Source organism: Oculina patagonica, unplaced genomic scaffold (assembly GCF_052425735.1).
Source record: "Oculina patagonica isolate OP01 unplaced genomic scaffold, crgOcupat unplaced2, whole genome shotgun sequence".
Taxonomy (NCBI): Eukaryota; Metazoa; Cnidaria; class Anthozoa; order Scleractinia; family Oculinidae; genus Oculina; species Oculina patagonica.
In genome coordinates, this window is record NW_027558036.1 from 767728 (window position 1) to 793495 (window position 25768).

The 25768-nt window shown below is 39.2% G+C and overlaps 1 protein-coding gene across 1 annotated transcript; it reads right to left on the reverse strand.

The window, feature by feature from the left end:
* Positions 1–881: 881 nt before the first annotated feature.
* On the reverse strand, positions 882–25097 carry LOC144640155 (uncharacterized). The gene is made up of 14 exons (XM_078499374.1): positions 24986–25097; positions 21799–22224; positions 20977–21066; positions 19089–19164; positions 18745–18808; positions 18185–18269; positions 17969–18045; positions 16387–16423; positions 12058–12121; positions 10640–10750; positions 9895–9918; positions 8100–8214; positions 7256–7348; positions 882–1683 (listed from the first exon to the last, which is right to left on the reverse strand). The coding sequence occupies exons 2-14, from the start codon at positions 22179–22181 to the stop codon at positions 1553–1555; spliced, it is 1350 nt and encodes a 449-aa protein (XP_078355500.1). The 5' UTR covers positions 22182–22224; positions 24986–25097; the 3' UTR covers positions 882–1552.
* Positions 25098–25768: the final 671 nt, after the last annotated feature.

Below are 25768 nucleotides of genomic sequence, written 5' to 3' on the forward strand. Positions count from 1 at the left end.
TCGCCGGCTTAATGCTTATCACGTTGGACTCGAGCAAAGCGGTGCGGCAACAAGCGTTTTCCGGTACCATTTAATATCATGATCATGTGTTAGTCTTGAATTGGCCAAGACTACCACATAGTGCCTTTCCGCTCACGAGTATAAATGGGTAACTGTTACGCCTAATTGATTCTAGCGACGTACAGAATCAAATACAATTGGGGAAAACATCGTTCGCGGTACCAGTGTTTCAAAGACTATAATGAGTTAGAGAGAACTGTAAGAAACTCAGCAAGTTTGCCAATTTTTAAGAAGTGTCTTTTTTCTGCTTTTTATAATTAAGTATTTTTAATCCTTTTAATGTATATATTGTAAATATTTTTTATATTTCGGTTTGAGCTCTAATTTATTGATTTTAATTGTATCATTTTATAATATACATCTAGTGTTAGGACCTCTATGTAAACCACTTTAAGTGATGGAGCTTCCTAATAAAAGATTGTTATTATTATTACAGTCGCGTTCATAAGTGCGCCAAGAGAGGATGAGGGGCTCTTGGTGCGCGATTCATTTAAATTTTTTTTTTTCGTTCACGGACCCAGCCCTTAGGGTCTTTCAGGCGCTAAAATCGCAGTGTGTCCGCCATCTTGCATTTGAATGCCTAAAAGACACTGTGGCCCAGCCACGGTTAGCTGGGGCCGCGCAAAGAACGACGAGTGAGGAAAACAAGAGGGCTTTTTAGGCTTTCACAGGTAAACATTGGGCACCGAAACTGCACCGAGATTCCGACCACAGCTACATTCCTCAAACGTAAATTTGTTCTTAACTTTTTGTCTTTTTTTGCTCTTATTCTGCTTCTCGGCTTCGCGGCTTATTTTCCAACAAGAATGACAACGACGACAACCCATTACACACTTTATTTAACAACAATAACATTTGTCTTCACCAAAACAGTAATACAATAAGAAAAGAAATTTTTAAACTGCGTAAAATGTTCCAGTTTGAGTTCTTTAAAAAAGTGGAACACAAAGCGCAGCTGCAGTTGTACTTTAATGTTCTTGGTCCTCAAAATCCATTTTTACCATATTGTCGCGAAGCAGATTTAGGAAACAGCAACGAAGAAGAGACAAGGCTTCTCGGCAAACAGGTTCTAATGTTTCTGGCTTGCATCGTTTAAGCTACAACACTAAGGTTTGATTCCCGCCGGGCACTCAGAATTGCATAACGTATAGAGGAGACGTGGAACCACGATAGAAACAGCACTGAACCGAGTTATCAGTGATATACATGTAGAACCGCATCTTCCTGTTCTTTACAATTAGAAGGCTACGAACACGAAGACGGTACTCGTAAGGACAGCTCAACGGGTCCTACAGGACTGGGGTGAGTAGGGGGTTGATAACCCACTCACTATAAAATCTGATCTTCTTGGATTTCGATTCGGTGGCTGTCACCGACACTGGTGGAATTCGAGCGCGATGGAAAGCCGGTCCTATGTTCTACACCGCTAGGAGCCAGGCAGTCTGGCGATGGAGAACGCTGTCCCCATCGGTTGAAACAAAGGCGTGTTCGCTCAGGGTCTTGGCAAGACAACATCCGGGAATGTGTTCTCCGCTTCTCTCACTGCCTCCTCAGGGAAAAAGGCCGCCACGCACAATTCTGTTGCCTTCACCCAGCCCCGGCCAGGCATGCTGTCATTCTTCCCTACAGGGGATGAAAAGGATTATGAACAACTGACCACCATTTAAGGAGTCCAAAAAATTCCTCAGCCTACCTACAGAGCAACATATCTATGTAACTGGATTTAAGAATTCTAGTATTATTTTCCTCGGATTTTAACAGAAGTATGGTATTATCGGTTAATCATTTGAAGATTTCTAGCGAAACGTTCTCTTATGGCGAATGTAAGTAAAACAGAATTGATGAAATTGTTTAGCACGGCGGCATCATTTCATTTATTCTGTCATCTATTCCTTCATGGGAAAAATAGAACCCACAAAAATCACTTGGCTCCCAGTTGCTTCATAGTGAAAGTTGGTGGAGCATCGCACCGGTATCGTGGAGGTCACGGATTTGAACCCGGTGTTCAAAGCCCTCGAAACTTTTTTCAGGCATTTCCCCACGGTTGATTAAGTGCTACCGACTGGAATTTTCGAGAAAAAAATTTCAAAACTCCGATTTCGCATTTCTTCATATTCAGTCAAAAGAAACCCTTTGGTGAACTATTTACGAAAATGACATTTAAAATTTTCAAAGGGTTTTTATATTTGAGAAAATCGGCAAAAGGTTAAAAGGCCGTTTTCGCGTCCCCGCCGCCATAAAATTTTGTCGAATTTTTGTGGGTATTCAAAACACTCGTACGGAAAGAAGGTTGAACGTATGAAATTTATCTTTGGCAGGTATGCGGAGCATCCAATATACTACACAGAAACCTAAAAATATTGCAAAACGATGCAATTAAACAGATCTTTTTTAAAGCCCGAAAATTGGTATTTTGAGCACTTTGGTAAACACTTGAAACAAGGGTAACTTTGATGGCAAAAATCGTGTCCTGGTACATCGAAATTTGGAATAAAATATAGATCGGCGTCAAGTACTATTATGGTACTGTAACATATAAAAAATCCAGCCCGGGCAATTGAAAAACCACCCGTTGAGAGAAGTAAACGCATAGTAAATATTTCATGTATTGACTACAAAAATTGTCACGGTCACGCAACACTAGTAAACACATTTCGATCTGATTTATTCAATGTGTTTTAGTTTTGCTCACTTTGGCTACAGTTTATGCTCGAAAAAGTCTACCTATCTTATGTATACTTTACTGTTTTGTATTCATATAAAAATTAATTTTAGAGGATGGGATAATTGATCTGACCGCAAAAATACAAAGGTCAAGTTTCGTGTCATATTTACCGACTTTGCCGCTCACACTGTGTAACTCGCACTGTGAAAGAAATAAAACAATTCAAAGCGAAATGTCTTCACAAAGTAGTCTCGAAGCGTGTCATATTTTTATCCTGGTGGTTCTGTTTCATTAAATTACTAACTATTTAACACTGGTAAAAGTTATTTTTAGTTCCGGCTGTATCGATTCTGTAAAGTTTTTCGAATACCTCAGTCTGTGTGTCAACAACATGAATTTTGCAAATACAGTATGTGTTCATAAACAAGATGATGATCTTATCGACAAGCGTATCTATAGGAGAACATCGGAAAATGAAGTAGCTGTGTTCAACTGCTTGTATATTTTCCTTTTAAGAGTGCGGGTCCTCGACTTGATATTACACGTCAGAACTGATACATGTACATGTTTACCAAGAACTGCAAGAATTGGAATTAGATGTCTGTCTGAATGTCTGTTGATTTCCTGTTTAACAATAACAATAAAAAAAACACTCTTGGCTATAAAGCAAAAGATACTCTACCACCAACAGCAGCTTACCATACATGTCCAAACATAACAAGTAACGATTCTCGGCTGGTTGAGCAAATACCAAACACATTCGAAAAGGCGATCTCCACAGCCGTTGTTAGCCGTCGTCACGCTCTCCCCTTCGCTCCACTGTTCCCAAGCTGTCTGTCTTTCTCCCGTTTGCAATTTTTACACAGGTTCTCTGACTTTTTACCGCATTCACAACCAATCTCGACTCACTCTTTGTACCTCCAGACTCTTAAAGTCAAATTCCATCCTTTGGATAGCGGGGAAAGGGAAGGTTTTATGCGGGTGTTGGGTGGGGGGGGGGGGGGGGGGGGGGGGGGGTGGGGGTAGGGGGTCAAGGTTTATTTTGTCATTGATCTTATTGTCCCACAAAGTGACTGACCAGATTACCTGGTGTAATCAGTTACCTTAAGGTTTAAGATGGTAGTAATTTTAGCGATTTTTTTTAGCAAGATTTAGCGACAATGTAATTTAGCGATTATCAGATTTTTTAAAAAAACTGAAAACAGCAGGCCCTAGAAAAAAAGATACCCAGTGTAAACCAGTATTTCATAAAGTAATAGCTGAGATGGAAATAAATGTTCAGTAAAAGAACAGAATCACTAGACGGCATTGTCAGAAAGAACAAAGTTTCGATATCCATTTCTTAAAAGAATTTTTGATGTCGACTACTATGATTAATTTATTTTCCTTTGGGGAGGGGGAGGGAGGTACTAAAATTTAACGAGTATTAAATTTGACGAAGACTAATTTTAGCGAGTACTTTTAAATTTAGCGATTTTCGTGCTACTCGCTTAAATCACTAAAATTAGAAGCCGTTTAAAATTGCACCCTTGAGGAATGTTGTACTGACAGCAGCCTGGGAACTAGCTAAGGGTTGGCCCTCAGCCCTCAGATACTGAGGTGGACAGGAATTCAGGAAGAGAGGTTTAACTTAAAAAAAAAAAAAAAAACAACAGCGAAAAAAAACCTTGTAGTAGAGAGAAGAAAAGGACCAACCTTGCAGAAAAAAATTGGTCGGAAATCATTTCCTGTCTCCACTTCTCAGTATTTGAAGGTTTGCCCCTTGCCTTATTTTAGGATATGTGGGACGATTAAATGCAGAGGGCCACACAACGTTAGGAAGACTTTGGCACAATTCTTTGTCGGATCTCACGTAGCTTGGAGATGCGTGTACTAGAAGTCACTCGAGGTGTATAAAACAGTAATTTTAAATGCACGGCTAGTACGACGACACTTAGTATTGGACAATTTATTAGGAGCTAGCTTATGTGTACTAGTTATAACAGTGGCGGATCCAGACCTTTAGGTAGGTAGGGCCCCCAATCATCCTTACCTGAAATTAGCTCTTGAAGATGATTTTTCTTGGTCCCGTGGGCCTCGGTTTAGCCTAAAAATAATGGGGACCAGGGCCCAATGGCTTCTCCCCTTGATCCGCCACTGTTTTTAATAGTTGCAGACGCAACAGAACACAGAGCATTTTAACTTGGTCCCGCATTCATGCAACTACATTCCTGGACAAGTTCTTGCAACAGGACCACATAAAGAGCCCTTTTCCTCACTTGTGGTACAGGAACAGCTAGTCCAAGTTCATTGCAAAAGAATTGTAGCTGCCACAGATTTTTCTTCGAAAGAGAGTTTGCCTGGACCATTTCCCACACAAGAGCCTGGCCTAAAAAAACAAATTCTGAAATCGCTAAATTAAATAGTCACTAAATCTTGCTCAGAAAAATGGCTTAAATAAGTAGCCCCTAAAAATAGCAACCTTAAGGTAACGATTACTTCTGCAATTCTGGTAATCTGGTCAGTCACTTTGTGGGACAATAAGATCAATGACAAAATAAACCTTGACCCCCTACCCCCCCCCCCCCTCCCCCCGCCCAACACCCGTATAAAACCTTCCCTTTCCCCGCTATCCAAAGGATGGAATTTGATTTTAAGAGTCTGGAGGTACAAAGAGGGAGTCGAGATTGGTTGTGAATGCGGTAAAAAGTCAGAGAACCTGTGTAAAAATTGCAAACGGGAGAAAGGCAGACAGCTTGGGAACAGTGGAGCGAAGGGGAGAGCGTGACGACGGCTGACAACGGCTGTGGAGTTCGCCTTTTCGAATGTCAGGACCCGGGGGGGGGGGACTCGCATATGAAAGTGACGGGGATGCTCGTCGTCTCGCTTAGGGGTGTAAATTTCGGACTTTTGGTCTCGCTTAGGGTGTTCCGGGAAAAAATGCCCAAAACGCCAATATTTTTAGCCATAATGGTCTCGTTTAGGGTTACACACGAAGAAATATACAAATATAAACTCCATTCTTAGTTTTTTGGTATCTTTTAGGGGTCAAGAAAGGCTTGAGCCACACCCAGATTGGTCTCTTTTAGGGGTTCTTTTCAAAATTTCCGACGAGCATCCCCGTCCGTTTCATATGGGAATCCCCCCCCCGGGTGTCAGGAATGTGTTTGGTATTTGCTCAACCAGCCGAGAATCGTTACTTTTTATGTTTGGACATGTATGGTAAGCTGCTGCTAGTGGTATAGTATCTTTTGCTTTATAGCCAAGAGTGTTTTTTTTATTGTTATTGTTAAACAGGAAATCAACAGACATTCAGACAGACATCTAATTCCAGTTCTTGCAGTTCTTGGTAAACATGTACATGTATCAGTTCTGGCGTATAATATCAAGTCGAGGACCCGCACTCTTAAAAGGAAAATATACAAGCAGTTGAACACAGCTACTTCATTTTGCGATGTTCTCCTATAGATACGCTTGTCGATAAGATCATCATCTTGTTTATGAACACGATTTGCAAAATTCATGTTGTTGACACACAGACTGAGGTATTCGAAAAACTTTACAGAATCGATACAGCCGGAACTAAAAATAACTTTTACCAGTGTTAAATAGTTAGTAATTTAATGAAACAGAACCACCAGAATAAAATATGACACGCTTCGAGACTACTTTGTGAAGACATTTCGCTTTGAATTGTTTTATTTCTTTCACAGTGCGAGTTACACAGTGTGAGCGGCAAAGTCGGTAAATATGACACGAAACTTGGTCAGATCAATTATCCCATCCTCTACAATTAATTTTTATATGAATACAAAACAGTAAATTATACATAAGATAGGTAGACTTTTTCGAGCATAAACTGTAGCCAAAGTGAGCAAAACTAAAACACATTGAATAAATCAGATTGAAATGTGTTTACTAGTGTTGCGTGACCGTGACAATTTTTGTAGTCAATACATGAAATGTTCACTATGCGTTTACTTCTCTCAACGGGTGGTTTTTCAATTACCCGGGCTGGATTTTTTATATGTTACAGTACCATAATAGTACTTGACGCCGATCTATATTTTATTCCAAATTTCGATGTACCAGGACACGATTTTTGCCATCAAAGTTACCCTTGTTTCAAGTGTTTACCAAAGTGCTCAAAATACCAATTTTCGGGCTTTAAAAAAGATCTGTTTAATTGCATCGTTTCGCAATATTTTTAGGTTTCTGTGTAGTATATTGGATGCCCCGCATACCTGCCAAAGATAAATTTCATACGTTCAACCTTCTTTCCGTACGAGTGTTTTGAATACCCACAAAAATTCGACAAAATTTTATGGTGGCGGGGACGCGAAAACGGCCTTTTAACCTTTTGCCGATTTTCTCAAATATAAAAACCCTTTGAAAATTTTAAATGTCATTTTTGTAAATAGTTCACCAAAGGGTTTCTTTTGACTGAATATGAAGAAATGCGAAATCGGAGTTTTGAAATTTTTTTCTCGAAAATTCCAGTCGGTAGCACTTAAATGTATCATTGCTTGCTTCTTAATGTAAGTTACTTACAAAATACTTGTTTAAGATCCACTGTGAGGGATGTGGGCGTATTTTCTTCCATGACTTCTGCACTTCCTTGTAGGACTACAAACAGGGTACCGCCTTGAGACCGAAAGCAAAATACATGTATCAGTAAAGAACCAGGGCCCGGTTGCATAAAGCAACTTAAGATTAAGTGGGATTTTCTGCAACCATTCCCTGTGTTCCAGAGGATTTTCACGGCCCGTGCTATTATGGACCCATGACGCTGCAAAAACATTCGGAGGAACGCAAGGAGCAGTTGCAGAAAATCCCACTTTATATTAAGTTGCTTTATGCAACTGGGCACAGGGGTATCCAAGATTTTTCTTAGTAGGGCGTGAACCAATAAACCACATATTATTTCTTTACAGAATACCAGTTGTATTTGAAAGTCGCATGTCATCTCAGGGGGAAGGGGGAGGGGCAACCTCCCGGGCCTCGATCTGCCCCTGAGAACTTGTGCCAATGTCTAAGATGTTTACTTGTGTTGAGTTGCTTATAATGAGGATTTTATGACGTCGCTTACAACCTTATCATTTATTTAATTATATCGGACACGATTCAGCATACATACATACAGCATAAATTCCTGTCAATCAGATGGGGATTAAGACTGAAAGTGAAAGGTGTTGTTGAATTTGCAAACAAAACACAACCAAATATTTTCAGTCCATGAGCTGTATTTCACAGGGTTTTGCTTCTTAGGGGACGGGGTGTACAGAAACAAGGTTGAGAGATATTCTTTTGTTTAATGCTGCTCGCATTGCATCTGCCATTCCAAAACAAGTGAACCACTCACAGAACACCAATAATAAGAAAAAAGTAGACCAACCTTCTTGGTACTGTCTGGTTGACAACATAACATCATCAGCTTGTACTTCCTTGATAACCATGGACAGAGCGAGAATGTACAGGAATCCTGGTGGACAAGCTTTGAATTCTTCTGTCTGTCAAGAAAATCGCATGACTTGAGTGATGATTATGATACTGCACACACTTCTTGAAAAAAAAAACGTTGATTGTTAACCCTCGGACGTACAAGCAAACTCACACCTCCACGATCGTACAAGGGGGGTGGGGGGGGGGGTGGATAGAACCCCTCCCCGGAGTTTTTGTTATATTAAGGCGTAGTGAAATTATTTTGAACTGAGAGGAAAGCCCTTAGCTTACTCTACAAGATGACATAATTTTAATTGGCTGTGACGTCATATGACGTCACGTGACATCATTAGAGCCGCCATCTTGGATCCGCTATCTTGGATTTCAACATTTTCTTAGAAAGTCAGAAAATAACGGAAATTGATGCAAAACCAAGACAGAATGCTTACGGAATGTAAAAATAAACACATCTTGCACTTCTGTTTTAAAAAACTGGGAAAAAATTAAGAAAAATGGTAAAAAATGACGAATTTTTGGCAAGGCCTGCTTGTATTTATGATGTTGCCATGGCAACGTCAAATACCATGGACACATGGTAGACATATCAAAATTCCCGCAAAGGGTGAATGAACAGCTACTGAAAGTTTCAGCATTGTAAAGTAAATCGTTTTTTCAAAATTTGGAAAAACCTTATAGGGGGGGGGGGGTGGCATCCACCCACCCCCTGTACGTCCGAGGGTTAAAGGAGCTACGTCACAGACAACACATCTTGAAAAAATTGGCAAGTTTTTTCAAGTTTGTCATTCATAATCTGGGATCAGTTTCTGTCGTAATCTTTGTCAGTCGAAAAACATCCTTATAACATCGTTATTTTCACGTTTTTATTACTCCTTTTTTTTCTTTGTTAGAAAACTATTATTAAGAGGTTTCCTTCAATTTGGAAGTAATCAGAAAAATGACAAAATATCCGCGTGACATTGCTCCTTTAACGTTCGTCGCAACAGGAAAAGTCAAGCGAAGTTCTCAAGCATTTTTTTTTTTTGACAGTTGTAAGCAAAGACTGTCATACAATTGCAAGGTTCAAATAAAAGGAAAAAGAAAAGAAGTGAAGAAGGATAAAGCATGGAAGATGATCGACAGAGGATTAGAAGGTACATGTAAGGCGTGTTGGGTGTGGAATGAGGGATATTGGATTAGGGATGAGGGGTGAAGGATGAGGAATGAGGGAAAAGGGATATAAGGTGAGGCATGTTGGGTGTGGGATGAGGGATAAAGGATGAGGGATGTGGGATGAAGGGATACAGGATGTGGGATAAAGGATATGTGGGATGAGGGATATGAAATGAGAGGTGTGGGATGAGGGATAAAGGATGAGGGATGTGGGATGAAGGGATACAGGATGTGGGATAAAGGATATGTGGGATGAGGGATATGAAATGAGAGGCGAGGGATGAGGGATAAAGGATGAGGGATGTGGGGAGAAGGATGAGGAATGAGGGAAAAGGGATATAAGGTGAGGCATGTTGGGTGTGGGATGAGGGATAAAGGATGAGGGATGAGGGATGAAGGGATACAGGATGTGGCATGAAGGATATGTGGGATGAGGGATATGAAATGAGGGGTGAGGGATGAGGGATAAAGGATGAGGGATGTGGTATGAACGATTCGGGATGACGGTGCCACAGGCTGATTAACACTGATCTTTCTTCATACAGTTTCTACTTGACATTTCTTATGCTATTACTCACCTGCTTCAAAGTCATCCTAAAGATCTGAAAAGGAAAAAAGATAATGAAAGAAGGAACATTATAATTTGACATAAACTGCTTTATTGAAAAGAAGCATTCTGCATGGGGAAATGAGTTAAAATGCATGCACGAGTATGCTAAACGTTTTCTGTCATTTTTGATCATCCATCCCTGAGGGTAGTTGCAGTGGCCTAATGCTTGTTCATAGCATGCTGGCCCCATTTGTTCGAAAGCTGTATAATGCTATCCACCGAACAAATCACTATCGGGTGGATCGCTAGTGTTAGTATGTTTCACTAACACTTATCAGTGCTGGATAGCGATTTATCCAGTGGATAGCTTTATCCAGCTTTCGAACAACCGGGGCCTGGACTTTAGATTGTGTAGTCTGGGTTTGAGCCCTGGCTAGGGTCATTGTGTTTTAGACTGGGGCAAAATTACTTTACTTTCACAGTGCCTCTCTTCACCCAGCTGTATATAGGTACCAGCAAATTTGCTGTTGGGGTCAATTCTGTGACAGACTAGCATCCCATCCAGGGAAGGGGGGGGGGGGAGAAATACTCCTCCTCCAAATTGCTGGTAGCATGACCCACTTGGCCTAGTGTCCACTTTAACTTAGATAAGTAAAAATGCAGGAATGTGTTCAACATTATTTTTTAATCATCGATCTGGTCTGACTGTTTTCATGGACTTATGTGCTTGCACTTAAAGTTCAATATCCACAAGATAACAAACAGGGTCAAACCTCCAAATCCAAGGCTCCTCCATACTTTGAGTACAGCCTGCCATCTCTCTGATTGACCTGTTGTTTCCACTTGACACTTAGCTCTTGGAGCAATGCTGCCTCTGTTGTGAACTGTGCAATGAAACTTGTAATAAGAATGTGTTGTTGCTATTGTTGTTGTTGTAGTTGATGATCTCTAGCAACTTAATCTGTAAGTGTTAATAATGCAATAAAAAAATCTTGTTTATGATCAATTGGTTCTCTGCAAACCTATTATTTTTTTTTGTCAAGGAATTGACACAATGATCATGCGAATGCCCAATTTTAACATCATCATATTTGGCTGATCATACAACTCAGAAGTCAAGTGATTTGTGCTCATCATATAAATTGTGCAATTTTTCCCTGAACTGTACTCCACTCAATCCAATTTATATAATTACTGATTTAAACAGTGCCAAGTTACTGTAATTAAAAAATTAAACTTATTACTGCATAACAATGTTTTCAGTGATACAAAAAGATCCATGTATTTTTTCTGCTCATAAAATCAAAATCTTTAGCAAAAAAGCTGCAAGATTACAAACTTGTATAAAACAATTTGAACGTGCTGGTAGATCTGTGTCTAGCACTTACTCTCCCTTAAAGCTAGACACACACTAGGGGACTAGTCGCAGGGAATTGTCCCTTAGTGTGTACACACTAGAAAATTGACCGATTTGTGGGACTATTGGTCCCTGCGACTAGTCCCAGAAATCAAACCAGCTTAATTTGTGGGACTAGTCGCAGGGACCAAAAATGTGGTCCCTGCGACTAGACTTTTGATGCAAAATACGAGTACACACTATGGGACTGGTCCCCGAAGCAAGTCCCTGCGACAAGTCCCTGCAACTAGTCCCCTAGTGTGTGCCGGCCTTAAAATAACACTGTGTATAATTGCATGAAGTGCAAAGTGTTTAATACCGTATTCATTCAATTAAGCGCCCAACCTCGAATAAGCGCCCACCTCGACTAAGCGCCCACCCTGTAGGCAGGAAAAGTTAATAAGCGCCCAGCCTCGAATAAGGGCCCACCCCACCCCCCTAAAATGAGGGCACAAGAGGAAAGTTTGACTATTGTTAAAGTTGAGATTAAAATTGACTAAGTACTACTAAGAGACTATCGCGAAGACCGCGTTTTTTTTAAGCTTTTTTTACTGAAACTTTCAATGAACATTAAAAATTCAGCTTTCGTACACCTTCACGTTTAGTTATTATACATTGTTTTCTTGCAAAATAAACGTACTACTTGCTAAAAATAGTGAAAATTTAATAAGCCCCCAGCCTCAAATAAGCGCCCACCTCGAATAAGCGCCCACCCTAAAGGTCCAAAAATTTAATAAGCGCCCAGGGCGCTTAATCGAATAAATACGGTATATGAAAATAATAAATTATACACACCTGACTAACAGCATCATGGAAGTTTTCCTCTCGTAGCATAATAACCTGGCATGGCCCAGCCGCCCTGTGGAGTACATGTATGTACATTATATACCTATAATTGTACTACAAGCTCTAGGTTTTTATCAGATGGTAGTTGAAAGTGGTGAAACCCAGAGTCTGCTGTCAAAGTCTACAGAAAACAATGGCAGGTGATCTTTATTGTGTTAGCAGGCGGCTTTTCTAATAAGCATGTACTCATTTATTAATGGTTACTTTACCGTTTACATGTTTTGGGAGGGTGGGGGGTGGGTAGGTGACGTGAGGTGAGATGAATCTCCACAGTATTTAAATAGAGTGTGCAAGATACCTGATCTAAAATAGAGCTTGAAGAAGAATCCAATTACAGTCACAGCAATAATATGGATCCAATGATCACATCTGGTTTAAGTATTCAGACCTCCAATGGGCGTCAAAAGTCCTTGAGACAGTTGAATGAAATTGATACTAATTTAAAATTCCCGTTTTTTCACCTTTAATCTGCTGCCGATTCTGAACCACTCCCCCTCCCCCCTTTTCAATGTTGTACTCAAACGAGGCAAGTCTTGCAGATAACAAATACAACATTGTTTCGGGGGGAGGGGGTTATATTGAAGGGGTGAGGGGTAAAATTTGTCCAAGGTACTCAAAAAGTGCCAACTGTCTCAACACTTTTGGCGCTCATTGTCTGAAGGTGAATTTTCGGTATATCTTGAAAATAAGAAACTACATAACATGGACACAAACATATATTATTCTTTAGAATCAGGTGATCACATTGGTACTGCGCTGCATTACGAAAGATTAATTAGCGCGTAAATATCGTGATTATTGTAATTTGGCGATGACGTCACAAATCGGCTAGACCTGCGCATAAACAAGGCCAAATCGTTTTTAAGGCTAGAATTTGTGTTGAAACACGTGCGTATGTCTGCTTTGCAAAGAAATTATTAGGATTAGGTGCCAAATAAATTATGCAACAACCTTAAATATCTCGGGGTTTTTGTATCGCATTTTAAAGCTGCTTAGAGCAAAGGAAAAAATCGAGCGTGCGTGACGAGGGAAGCTATCGGACGCCACCAAAAACTGTGTTCCCGGGAAAAGCGGTCTAGTCTTAGAAAAATCCCAAGGTTAAGGAATGGGATGGGTCGATTTACTGTCTAGAAACTAATGCGGTAAGCAGGCGCCAGCGCAAGACACGTTTCTTTCAGAACAGGACAATGTTTTGTCGTAGCAAATGGTATAAGTTCCTTGAAGCACGGCAAAAGGGACTATTTACAGACGGAATGTGAAAAAGATTCTACAAATTGCACGAAAGATCAAACTTGAATGCGATGACAGCTTGTGGACAGGACGCATTGCGTATCTCTTAGATAAAGAAGAAGTATTTTTAACATGGTAAATCTAATTACATGACGATGCACTAAAGAAGAACATATAACTTTCATAACCTTTGGTCTGTTTTGAGGACGTATCTCCGATACCGTGAAGTCTCTAGATAAGGCGTAATTTCCAGAATAATTGCAAGTATGAACAAGACAATGGATTAAATAATAGTAAACAATGGACAGGGTACAAATATCGAATATATATTACTTTCCACCGATTAATTTCGCGCATTTTAGAACCTACGATCGCCTTGTGTGACGGTGTCACGCAACTGGTACGTAAAACGTCACATGCCCGTGACTCTGACGGCTTTTCACGTTATTATTGACGATATTATTCATTTAATCACGTAAAAATGCATGCAATTGAATGGAATCGCAACTATCCGTGATTGTTCAACAAACAGCTTGTCAATAACATGTGAAAAACGGCCTCTTTTCTCGAAATGAACGGGTAACCACGAGTAACCACGGGTAACCAAAATAGTTGATAAACAAGATACTCTTATTCCTTTTAATTTGTTTGGTTACCCGTGGTTACCCGTGGTAACCCGTTATGTTATATATCAGAAAAATGCGTCTTAGTCCACGAAACATTGTATTTCCATGGATTCTTAGTTTGCACTTATAATTATTGCAAAAAGCTAGATTTCCCTTTCAGACAATGGGCGTCAAAAGTCCTTGAGACAGTTGAATGAAATTGATACTAATTTAAAATTCCCGTTTTTTCACCTTTAATCTGCTGCCGATTCTGAACCACTCCCCCTCCCCCCTTTTCAATGTTGTACTCAAACGAGGCAAGTCTTGCAGATAACAAATACAACATTGTTTCGGGGGGAGGGGGTTATATTGAAGGGGTGAGGGGTAAAATTTGTCCAAGGTACTCAAAAAGTGCCAACTGTCTCAACACTTTTGGCGCTCATTGTCTGAAGGTGAATTTTCGGTATATCTTGAAAATAAGAAACTACATAACATGGACACAAACATATATTATTCTTTAGAATCAGGTGATCACATTGGTACTGCGCTGCATTACGAAAGATTAATTAGCGCGTAAATATCGTGATTATTGTAATTTGGCGATGACGTCACAAATCGGCTAGACCTGCGCATAAACAAGGCCAAATCGTTTTTAAGGCTAGAATTTGTGTTGAAACACGTGCGTATGTCTGCTTTGCAAAGAAATTATTAGGATTAGGTGCCAAATAAATTATGCAACAACCTTAAATATCTCGGGGTTTTTGTATCGCATTTTAAAGCTGCTTAGAGCAAAGGAAAAAATCGAGCGTGCGTGACGAGGGAAGCTATCGGACGCCACCAAAAACTGTGTTCCCGGGAAAAGCGGTCTAGTCTTAGAAAAATCCCAAGGTTAAGGAATGGGATGGGTCGATTTACTGTCTAGAAACTAATGCGGTAAGCAGGCGCCAGCGCAAGACACGTTTCTTTCAGAACAGGACAATGTTTTGTCGTAGCAAATGGTATAAGTTCCTTGAAGCACGGCAAAAGGGACTATTTACAGACGGAATGTGAAAAAGATTCTACAAATTGCACGAAAGATCAAACTTGAATGCGATGACAGCTTGTGGACAGGACGCATTGCGTATCTCTTAGATAAAGAAGAAGTATTTTTAACATGGTAAATCTAATTACATGACGATGCACTAAAGAAGAACATATAACTTTCATAACCTTTGGTCTGTTTTGAGGACGTATCTCCGATACCGTGAAGTCTCTAGATAAGGCGTAATTTCCAGAATAATTGCAAGTATGAACAAGACAATGGATTAAATAATAGTAAACAATGGACAGGGTACAAATATCGAATATATATTACTTTCCACCGATTAATTTCGCGCATTTTAGAACCTACGATCGCCTTGTGTGACGGTGTCACGCAACTGGTACGTAAAACGTCACATGCCCGTGACTCTGACGGCTTTTCACGTTATTATTGACGATATTATTCATTTAATCACGTAAAAATGCATGCAATTGAATGGAATCGCAACTATCCGTGATTGTTCAACAAACAGCTTGTCAATAACATGTGAAAAACGGCCTCTTTTCTCGAAATGAACGGGTAACCACGAGTAACCACGGGTAACCAAAATAGTTGATAAACAAGATACTCTTATTCCTTTTAATTTGTTTGGTTACCCGTGGTTACCCGTGGTAACCCGTTATGTTATATATCAGAAAAATGCGTCTTAGTCCACGAAACATTGTATTTCCATGGATTCTTAGTTTGCACTTATAATTATTGCAAAAAGCTAGATTTCCCTTTCAGACAATGGGCGTCAAAAGTCCTTGAGACAGTTGAATGAAATTGATACTAATTTAAAATTCCCGTTTTTTCACCTTTAATCTGCTGCCGATTCTGAACCACTCCCCCTCCCCCCTTTTCAATGTTGTACTCAAACGAGGCAAGTCTTGCAGATAACAAATACAACATTGTTTCGGGGGGAGGGGGTTATATTGAAGGGGTGAGGGGTAAAATTTGTCCAAGGTACTCAAAAAGTGCCAACTGTCTCAACACTTTTGGCGCTCATTGTCCCCCCCCCCCCCCTCCTCCCCACTAAAATGCTTACAGGTCAGAGTGTTTATGGAGCCTTGAGAGAAACTGAATGGGTTAGGAGGGGCAGGTACCATCATGGGACAAGATATGGTAGGGTGCAACACACAGATACATGTTGATGTATGATAAGGTTTTCAGGGTAGAATCTGTAAAAAATATCAAAGATAGCAGGGTAATACTGTATATTGAACACTGTCACAAGACTAACTGTAACATTCACTAGAGATCACCAAGTAGTTTATCACTGAAACTGGGAAAGATTGTTTATCCTTCTAGCACCAATTATAATCAGAGAAACATGTATGACCATTAAAATAATTCTCTTTCATGCTGTGCATCTGTCCTAACCTGACGGTGGATCTCCTCTCAGTTCCAGTAAAGAAACCTGCACAGCAAAAATAATATCATAAGAAGGTGGGCATGGCATTATGGCTGATTATCCAATGGGGGTCTGAAACACATATAAATTATGCATCTAATGCTCCAGCTTCAAATGTAATAAATAATATTGTTAATAATATCATTGACTATGAAAAGAAAAAGCCTGCTGATGGGTGTTTAGCTAGTTAAAGGCACCTTTCCACAAAATTGGACCTTTCTTAAAAGGCTAAACAGCAAATAAAAGGTGCATAATATTTATATCAACTAGTGATACCTATCGGTAGAAATGCCAACGAGTACAACGGGACACTTTATGATTTTGGTTGATCAATAAACATTGCGCGTTTTCTTTGAAAAGCTTGAATGTTTATAGAATAAAATGGGATTTTATGAAAGCTAAATGAGGAAAAAGTTCTAAAATAAAACCAAAGTAGTGAAGATTTAGTGAGAAATCTTGTAAACTTCATGCTATTTGAGAGTTTCAAGCCATTGTTGTCCGATGCCGCTATTTTGGAGAGGTTTCCGCTGTTTTAAAGTCCTATAGGTCTTAATCAAAGTGGCTATGAGCCACTGAACACGGAAAATAAATTACGAAACAAAAAGCAAACTTTTACAAAGATTTGCCAAAACAAAGCATTTCAAACTTTCCACACTGCAGTTGAATCCATTCAGCACATAAGTATTAAAAAATTGAGGTTTTAAAAGGTAAAAGCCTGTTCGGACAAGTTTGAGGCCAAAGATGGAACAAGTTTATTTTATTATTCCGAGAATAATTCATCATGGGCAATGCGTGATGTCTCAAATGTCACGTTAAATTGTTGTTGTTGAGACACTGCAAATATTGCCTTCAGGCAACCAGCTTTAGCTTTAGGAAAATTAAAGGCCCTGTTTCCCGAGAAAAAAACGCTGGACAATCCAGGAAAAAATGTAGTATAGGGAATTTATTTTATAAATTCAAGAAACGAAATAAAACTCTCTTCTGATCGATAAAATCCGTGTTGTTTACTTAGCCAGACCTAACTTAATCATGCATGCAAATTTGTATGACTTCGAAATTTTCGAAGCTCTGGAAATCTTGAAGCTTTGAAATGCATTAATTCCTTGCCTTTATCTTAAATGAAATTAAATTCTAAACAAAGTTTAATTCAAGTTTCTTTCGTATTTTTTCTAGTTTGGGAATATTGGCTTTTTGAAGCGAACAGATTTGAAACCTCTTTGTTATCTGAGACACATCTTGTCTGGGAATTTTAGTTGCCAATAAATCATGTACGTGCTGAACAAATTAGTAGCGCGCTGATTGGCCAAACTACAACAAAGTGTGCACCTGCTGAACAGATCCTGCTGAACGGATTGGCTAAAAACATCAGAAATTGTGTCGTCACGATCTACCTTACATTACATAGCATTACTTACATTACTCGACATTTGGAGTGTTTCTGAGATTTTTTTCGCATATACAAATCTTCTCGCGGCTCTATATTCTGCCGCCTCGTCAGGCCTTCTGGTCTTCCAAAAGGCCTGACTCGTTGGCAATAATTTCCACTGGTACCTTCCTCTCCAAAAGAGAACCCTCTGTCTCCAGCATCAAATGTAGCAAGCTCCTGATTTCCAGTTGAGAACTTCACCCTACATACAGAGCAAATAACTTGATCATTGATCAATTCATACATTCATACTGACTGCTAATTAAAGAAGAGGGGTGGATTTCAAAAAAGGGAAACTTACATTTATCAATTGTTTATTGTATAATTTAAATATAACTTACTGTCCATGAACTAGAACAAACATTTCTTGTCCCTTCCATCCTTCTTTGAAAATAATGCTGTCAGTAGGATACAGTACAATAATTGCTGCAAAAACTTACAATTAATTAAAAGTAAAGATAATAGTTTTTCACAATGGCATTTCTAAGTTAAACTGTCTGGTAAATTCTTTTTTCCTGAATTAATTACATGTAGTTTGGGGTTCAGAAAGTTTTGAAGTAACAGTAGGCATACAGCTTTATTATCAAAGTAGTTGGCCAATTTTACCATCACTTAGTAAAAAATCAGAGGATATCCCAGCAGAGTAGATGGCTTATTCGAGGCTGGGCACTTACATGTATTAACTTTTCCTACCTTCAGGGTGGGCGCTTATTCAAAGTGGGCGCTTATTCGAGGTTGGGCGCTTAATTGAATAAATACGTACCTAGTTTATGACCAAAAAGGTGTGAAATAAATAATAACATTAATATTAAAATTTGCTTCTCCATCCACCAGAGAAAGCTAAGAATACCTACTGCATTATATCTATATTTTTAAAAAACATAATTTTAAATTAACTGACCTGGCTTTATGGTGGTGACCACAGATGCTAAAGACTCTTTTCTCCAGCTGTGTACCACTGGGGACTAAGAAGAAGAAAACAGTAAATTTTATAATTATTATAATCGTGTCATTTCAACTCAGACATCTGGGATCAATAGTAACAGGGACGGCGGAGCATTTTTCCAAGTGGGGGGGCTGACTAGTGACTTGAAGTGGGGGGGGGGGCTAAAAAGACTCTTCTTTTAGTAAGTCTTTATTTTTTCGGAAATTCTGGGGGGACTGAAGCACCCCCCCCCCCCCCAGCCCCGCCGTCCCTGAGTAACTATGGCAAACACAGTGTAGTTACGATGTGTGTCTACCAACCTTTTGTAACACATCTATAGCAATCTCCTTTGACAGCTGTTGGTTGTCAAACAGTTTACTGGTGTCAAGGTATCTCCTACAATTGACATTGAAAACATTGGAGGAAATATCATTTATAACATCTGCTACTGACAGAACAACTTTTCTTTATTGCAGTCACTGACACTGAAGCTACCATACAGTAAACAAACTTAAGCATCCCATCCAGCAAATGACAAGTGCGTGATTAATTGAGCAGACTAAAGAAAATGATAATCAAGAAGAAGAAGAAAGTGCCCTGAATTAATGCTGCAAATTATAGAATCTTAAATGTTTCAGACCATGGAGCATAAACTTTGATTGAATGTCTGTCAACTTTATCAAGTGCTTTATCAGTACTTATTAGCCTGGGAACAGAAGCTATGAAAACTAATATTTTAAATTTGGCCACATCAAATTTCTGGCAGTGTTAACAAGAAATAAAATATTTCACATACTAACCCTGAATTCAGATAGGTAAGTTTAAGTCTGATTTTGAGCCAGTAGAGGCACATCAGGCCAGAGCTTATTTTGGTTTCTGTAGCATTGAGTGACTAGGAGTATTTCTTCTTCCCCTTAGATGGGATGCTAGTCCATCACAGATACGAGTTATGCCAAGCATTACTTAGACAGTTTGCTGGTACCCATTTACATGTATATGTTGTGGTTTAATTTTTTCTTTGGTTTAAAATTTTTCAAACCAGTTTGATTTTTATTTCCCTTTGTTTCAGATTATGTTAATGAACATAAGACAATGAAAAATAAAAATCAAACTGGTTTGAAAAATTTTAAACCAAAGAAAAAATTAAACCACAACATATACATGTACACCTGCGGGGTTCATACTCTTTTGAGCTTTTGAAATTCCATGACTTCCCATGACCTTTTCCATGACTTTCAAAGTTTTTTTATGACCTAAATTTTACCATTTTTCCTGGATTTTCAAAAATTATCTTGATTTCTGGAACCTTCTTACCCTTTTCTTCACAAATTTAATTATTAATAAGTGTTTTTTTGTACAATCAATACAATTTTCCATGACTTTCCATGATCCACACTTAAATTCCATGACTTTCCAGGCCTGGAAAATGAAATTTTAAAATTCCATGACTTTCCTGGTTTCCATGACCCGTACTAACCCTGACCTGGGTGGTGAGAGGCACTATAATTATAGTGAAGTGTCTTTCCCAAGAACACAATGCAGTGACCCCAGGCAGGACTTGAACCGACTGCTCAATCCAGGGTCCAGGACACTAACCATAAGGTCACTGTGGCTTCAGTCTCCACACAACTTAGATGGGGTAATACAAAACATGTTAAAAAAGAAAGAAGAAATGACAATTCCTTATTGTTACTTATTTTCGCGGAACTTAATTTTAGTGATTCTCGAAAAAAAAAAAGCAAAATTAAAGACCCGTGACAAAAACGTTCGATCGCGAAAATAACGACGCAAAGTTTAATACCGTTCTATATTATTATTGATTAAACGTTATAGTGAGTTTCCTAGTACATGATTATCTTGGTTCAGTCTTCAAACTCGCTCTACTTTGTTACAAAGGAACAGCGTCCAAATTTTTTAAGTTTCATTAAATGTTTTATGGTTTTGTTCAGTGTCATTGGAAACTATTGCTGTGGAAAAGAAGACTTACTGTTTGTTAATGCAGACAAGTAAATTTTGACAATTTTTCGTGAAATTTAGTTTTATATTTAATGTATTTTTTGGCCAAATCACTTAATTAAAGTCCTACGAAATATGCCTGTTCCATTTTCACGAAATTAAGTTCCCACAAAAATAAGTAACAATAAATAAGGTAACTTGAAATTGCTACAGAACAATTCTGTATGAAGTTAACACAGTATTTTCACCAACCTTTGTTGAAACCACTGCAGTAGAGTTATCTCACTGGGAAACGTGAGCAGCTGGCGAGCATCAGAGGTCTTCAGAAGTAATATCACACACCTTGTTAAAATATAATACCGGTAATTGTACAACACATTTTAAAAATATTTTAAAATTTGTTACTATTGCCATTATCATGCATGACATTGAAAAGTGACTTGCCAAATTAAGGCATATTTATTTTATACAATTGTAGTTTTATTAAAATTACTGTACTAGCGCAATGTATCCATGGGAGGCATGGTGGTCTAATGGATAGCGCGCTCGACTCTGAGTCGAGGTATGAGGCCTGGCTGGGGCGCTGCGCTATGTTCTTGGGCAAGAAACTTTACTCTTTTAATAGTGCCTTTTTCTACCCAGGAGTATGAATGGGTACCGGCGAATTTACTGCTGGGGGGTAACCAGGGCTGCGATGGACTAGCAACCCATCGGGGGGGGGGGGGGGTAGCAATACTCCTAGTCGCTTAATGCTATAGAAACCGGGAAAAGCTCTGGCTGTATGGGCCACTTGGCTCGGACACAGACTTAGTGCAATTAATCTGTTGAAGAGGAAAGTTTTCAGGGTTATACACATGCACAAGGTTTTGTTCTTAATATAAAATGTCAGGCAGACTTTTCAAACTTTGCTCATTTATCCTGGAAAATTGGGTAGGACGGATAACAATTTTCACAACCTTCAACAAATAAGTAACTTCACCTCAGTTAGGGAAACCTGATGAAATGCTGCCAGAAGGATTAAACCTAGAGACCAATGAGCCTACGACTAGAACCGACATGCACATAATTATGTACCTGTTAGATGACCACACATCAGCTGTGCACTTCATATTATACAGCACAGAAACCTCCCCAAAGCAATCACCCACTTGAATTTCCCTCAAGACAAACTTCTGGTTTTCACTGAAAACAGTTACATTCCCTGACACCAGCACATGAATTCCAGATGCCTCTTGGCCTTTCCTAAGTAGAATTTCTGGGGCATCCTCTGTCTCTTTCAGTTCTACACGACGTATCACTTCATCCCGAACACTTTTGTCAAGAGCAATAGGTAGTCTGTTCAAGCAGTCAGTGAGTCTGACAATAGCTTCTGGTGGAAGTAAAGGATTGATGGATGATGCAAATTGTGGACGTACCAATTGACTTTCCCGTCTTCTACCACTCTGTTTGTTACCCATTTCTGAGTAAATGGAGTCAGGAGTGTTTCTAATCCTGTTCAGTCTAACATGAAATTGGAAACAAAATCAAAGAATAGGATAAATCAAGACATAATAATAAAGATGTTTACAGGCAACTCTCTCTAAAACGGACACCGTCGGGAACGGCTCCAACTGTCCGTGTTAGAGAGGTGACCGTCTTATAGGGAGTTTAGTTGCAGTAAAATGACTGAAAAACGACAGGGACGGGGCCAACACCAGGTGTCCGTCTTAAAGAGGTGTCCGTCTTATAGAGGTGTCCGTTAAGAGAGAGTTGACTGTAGTTTGTTTTTGTTCTATTTTTGTTTTTAGTTTGCCTTTGATTCTTTTTTTTTTTTTACAATAGAGATGTATATGGATAAGGCCCTTGTAATAGGTGAACCTGTTCTGCGGAATGGTAGTTATGACAGAATGGCATTAGTTTGCCAGTGGCTAGCTTCACCCCTGTTGCTTGTGTTTAGCTTCACCCTGGTTTGCTTGCAGTTAGCTTCACCCCCATGGCTTGCTTTCTTTTTTTTTGTTGATTAGGACAATACTACATGTAAATGTTGCCCTAACCAAGAAATAAAAGCTAACCACGTACAAGCAAAGTGAGGTGAAGCTAACCGCAAGAAAACCAGTGTGAAAATTAGTGCCATTCCATCAATCCGCCATTCCACTGATTATGGTCACTGATTCCTTTGCAATGACATTTTACAAGCAATGCTTCATGTCGCTGCCTACTTGAACTGGCTTGATTGCCTAACTACTGTATGAAATTTCACCACTGTGAAGCTCCTGAAGATCATGTGTACTTTACCGTTCCAAAACGATCTTAAACAGAACTTTACTTACAGAAACAATTGGAAATAATCGATTAACCAGTACAACAAACTTTAACATACAAGCTGCCCTAATGTTTGTTTTATACAAGCCTTATTTCAATTAATAATTATATACAATTAATTAATTAACTTGACTATATTATTATTTGAAGTAATTAAAAAAGTAATTGCATTGCCAAGTAACCCTTTTTGCGATCTGTGTTGACCAGTCTAGTCAACCATGTAAATAGTCCACGAAAAGCCAGCCCAGATTGACATTTTGACAAAAATAGCCACGTTTCTTTGCTTTCTCCTTTCTTTATAAGCCACTACCGTTCAGTGAGACAAAGGTTTGTTAAAAAAAGTGGTATTTTTTTTCTTTATAGTTACCATTTCCAGTTTTTGGTGACAACAAGCTGACCTTGGCCAGCATTGTGGTACAGAACAGAACTTTGATACAACCAGGCAACTCGGGTTCATAACATTTATTTTTTACACTTAACCCTCGGACGTACAAGCAAACTCACACCCCCACCATAGTACAAGGGTGGGGTGGATGGAACCCCTCCCCGGAGTTTTCGTTATATTAAGGGGTAGCGAAATTATTTTGAACTGAGATGAAAGCCCTTAGCTTACTCTACAAGATGACATAATTTTAATTGGCTGTGACGTCATATGACGTCACGTGACGTCATTAGAGCCGCCATCTTGGATCCGCCATCTTGGATTTCAACATTTTCTTAGAAAGTCAGAAAATAACGGAAATTGATGCAAAATCAAGCCAGAATGCCTACGGAATGTAAAAATAAACACATCTTGCACTTCTGTTTTAAAAAACTAGAAAAATAAGAAAAATAGTAAAAATGACGATTTTTGGCAAGACCTGCTAGTATTCATGACGTTGCCATGGCAACGTCAAATATCATGGACACATAGTTGACATATCAAAATTTCCGCAAAGGATGAATGAACAGCTACTGAAAGTTTCATCATAGTAGAGTAAATTGTTTTTTCAAAATTTGGAAAAAACCTTATGGGGGGGGGGGGGTGGCATCCACCCCCCCCCCCCCCCTTGTACGTCCGAGGGTTAACTTGCCAAGCAGACCCGGGCTAGTTGCCAGCCCAGGGTCGTGTAAAGAGACCTGATTCTGACGAGGGTCCCTGAGTGAGGGTTGCTACTTTCCAGTACTTTCGGAACTTAAAACTAGGCTACCAATATGTATGTTATCTTAAGGACGTTCGCGCTTATTGTTTATGCATGCACATCCTCACTACATGTGCAAGTAATTCAATGTTGCAACGTCATGCCATGCCATATATTGAGCCAATGTGCTGAAAAACGTTCTAAGGACATAGGGTGGGTGGCTGTTCTGCTCACTTCGCTTGCAGTTTGCTTTCTTAAATGGTGGGTGACCCCTTTTTTAGGCCCTACATTTTTCTTAACAGATTACTTTTGTTAATATAGATCTATGTTTTGCAAAAAAATTTAAAAAAAAAATACATGGAGTGGAAGTTTGTTTTTATTGTCACACTGACGTTTGAAATTCATGTTTTGAGATTTTCGTTTTGCCGTACGACAGTTTTAAATGCCTTTTTCCAGAGTAAAGTCTCACAAAAAGGATATCAACACAAGGAATAATAACCAAAATGGCAGTCGCTTTTGCCAACATCTTTATGGCAGAGGTAGAAACACAAATTCTTAACCAAAGCGCTCTATTTACGTAACAGATGCCCTCCAATTTCAAAAATCAGGGTAATTTCTCACACGCTTTATCTCTGAAACGAAGTTGGTGATCGCAACTTTGTGTTTTGCATTTCTGACACTTTATCTGGCCGCAGTAAAAATAAACAAAAGTCTATCGAGTAGAAAATTTTGGCGCGAACGTCCTTATAAGCTTAAGCTTACTTGTTTGATGGCTGACAGAACCCTCACTGTGATCAGACCGAAGAGTGTAAATAATAGAAACGCAGTAATAAGCTTACCTCACTCCAACATTATAAAGATGTACGCCTAACCTAACCTAGTCTACTTCGTGACGAGACCAAACTACGGAGTTCAGCAGCCATCTTTTTTTTAAGGCGCGTTGCATTCTGGTCAGTTTAAGGATTGCACCCAGGCCCCTGTTGCGCCGTATAAATCCTTCTTTCTTTCTTTCTTTCTTTCTTTCTTTCTTTCTTTCTTTCTTTCTTTCTTTCTTTCTTTCTTTCTTTCTTTCTTTCTTTCTTTCTTTCTTTCTTTCTTTCTTTCTTTCTTTCTTTCTTGCTTGCTTGCTTGCTTGCTTGCTTGCTTAATTGCTTTCTTAATTGCTTGCTTGCTTGCTTGATGGGCCGCAGTTAGGCAATTTTCTAAAAATCGCAAAATTCACTCTAGAGAGCAAGCAACTTTTCTAAATTTTGGTGGCAACTTTTTGATATTTGAGCAACTTAAGAGCAACTTTTGGGTATATTGTGAAGCAACTTTTCCTGAATTTATTAGCACAATCTATTCATGCCTAGCCGCTGTTCGCAAGCGCGAAACGGAGGAATTATGTTTCACCCCCCCCCCCCCCCCAAAAAAAAAACAAAAAACAAAAAACCGGCAGTGGAGAAAAAGCTAGAAAAGTAGAAACCGTAGCTCACTAACTGCTGTCAGTGAAATGGCACATCAGTAAGATCTGACGAAGGTGTAATCGAAGGATAGTTAATCGAGGGTACAGGAATAAGAAATTTAATCGCCACCGTGGAATAACCGCTAATCGCGGGTTGTTTCAATTGGCTGGGCAGCTG

Coding starts and splice junctions, on each gene's coding strand:
- LOC144640155 (XM_078499374.1), bottom strand. CDS start 22,181: ATGGGTAACAAACAGAGTGGTAGAAGACGGGAAAGTCAATTGGTACGT. Junction 21,067..21,798: donor GATGTGTGGTCATCTAACAG/GTACATAATTAT, acceptor TATTTTAACAAG/GTGTGTGATATTACTTCTGA. Junction 16,424..17,968: donor GTTCTCTTTTGGAGAGGAAG/GTACCAGTGGAA, acceptor TTTGCTGTGCAG/GTTTCTTTACTGGAACTGAG.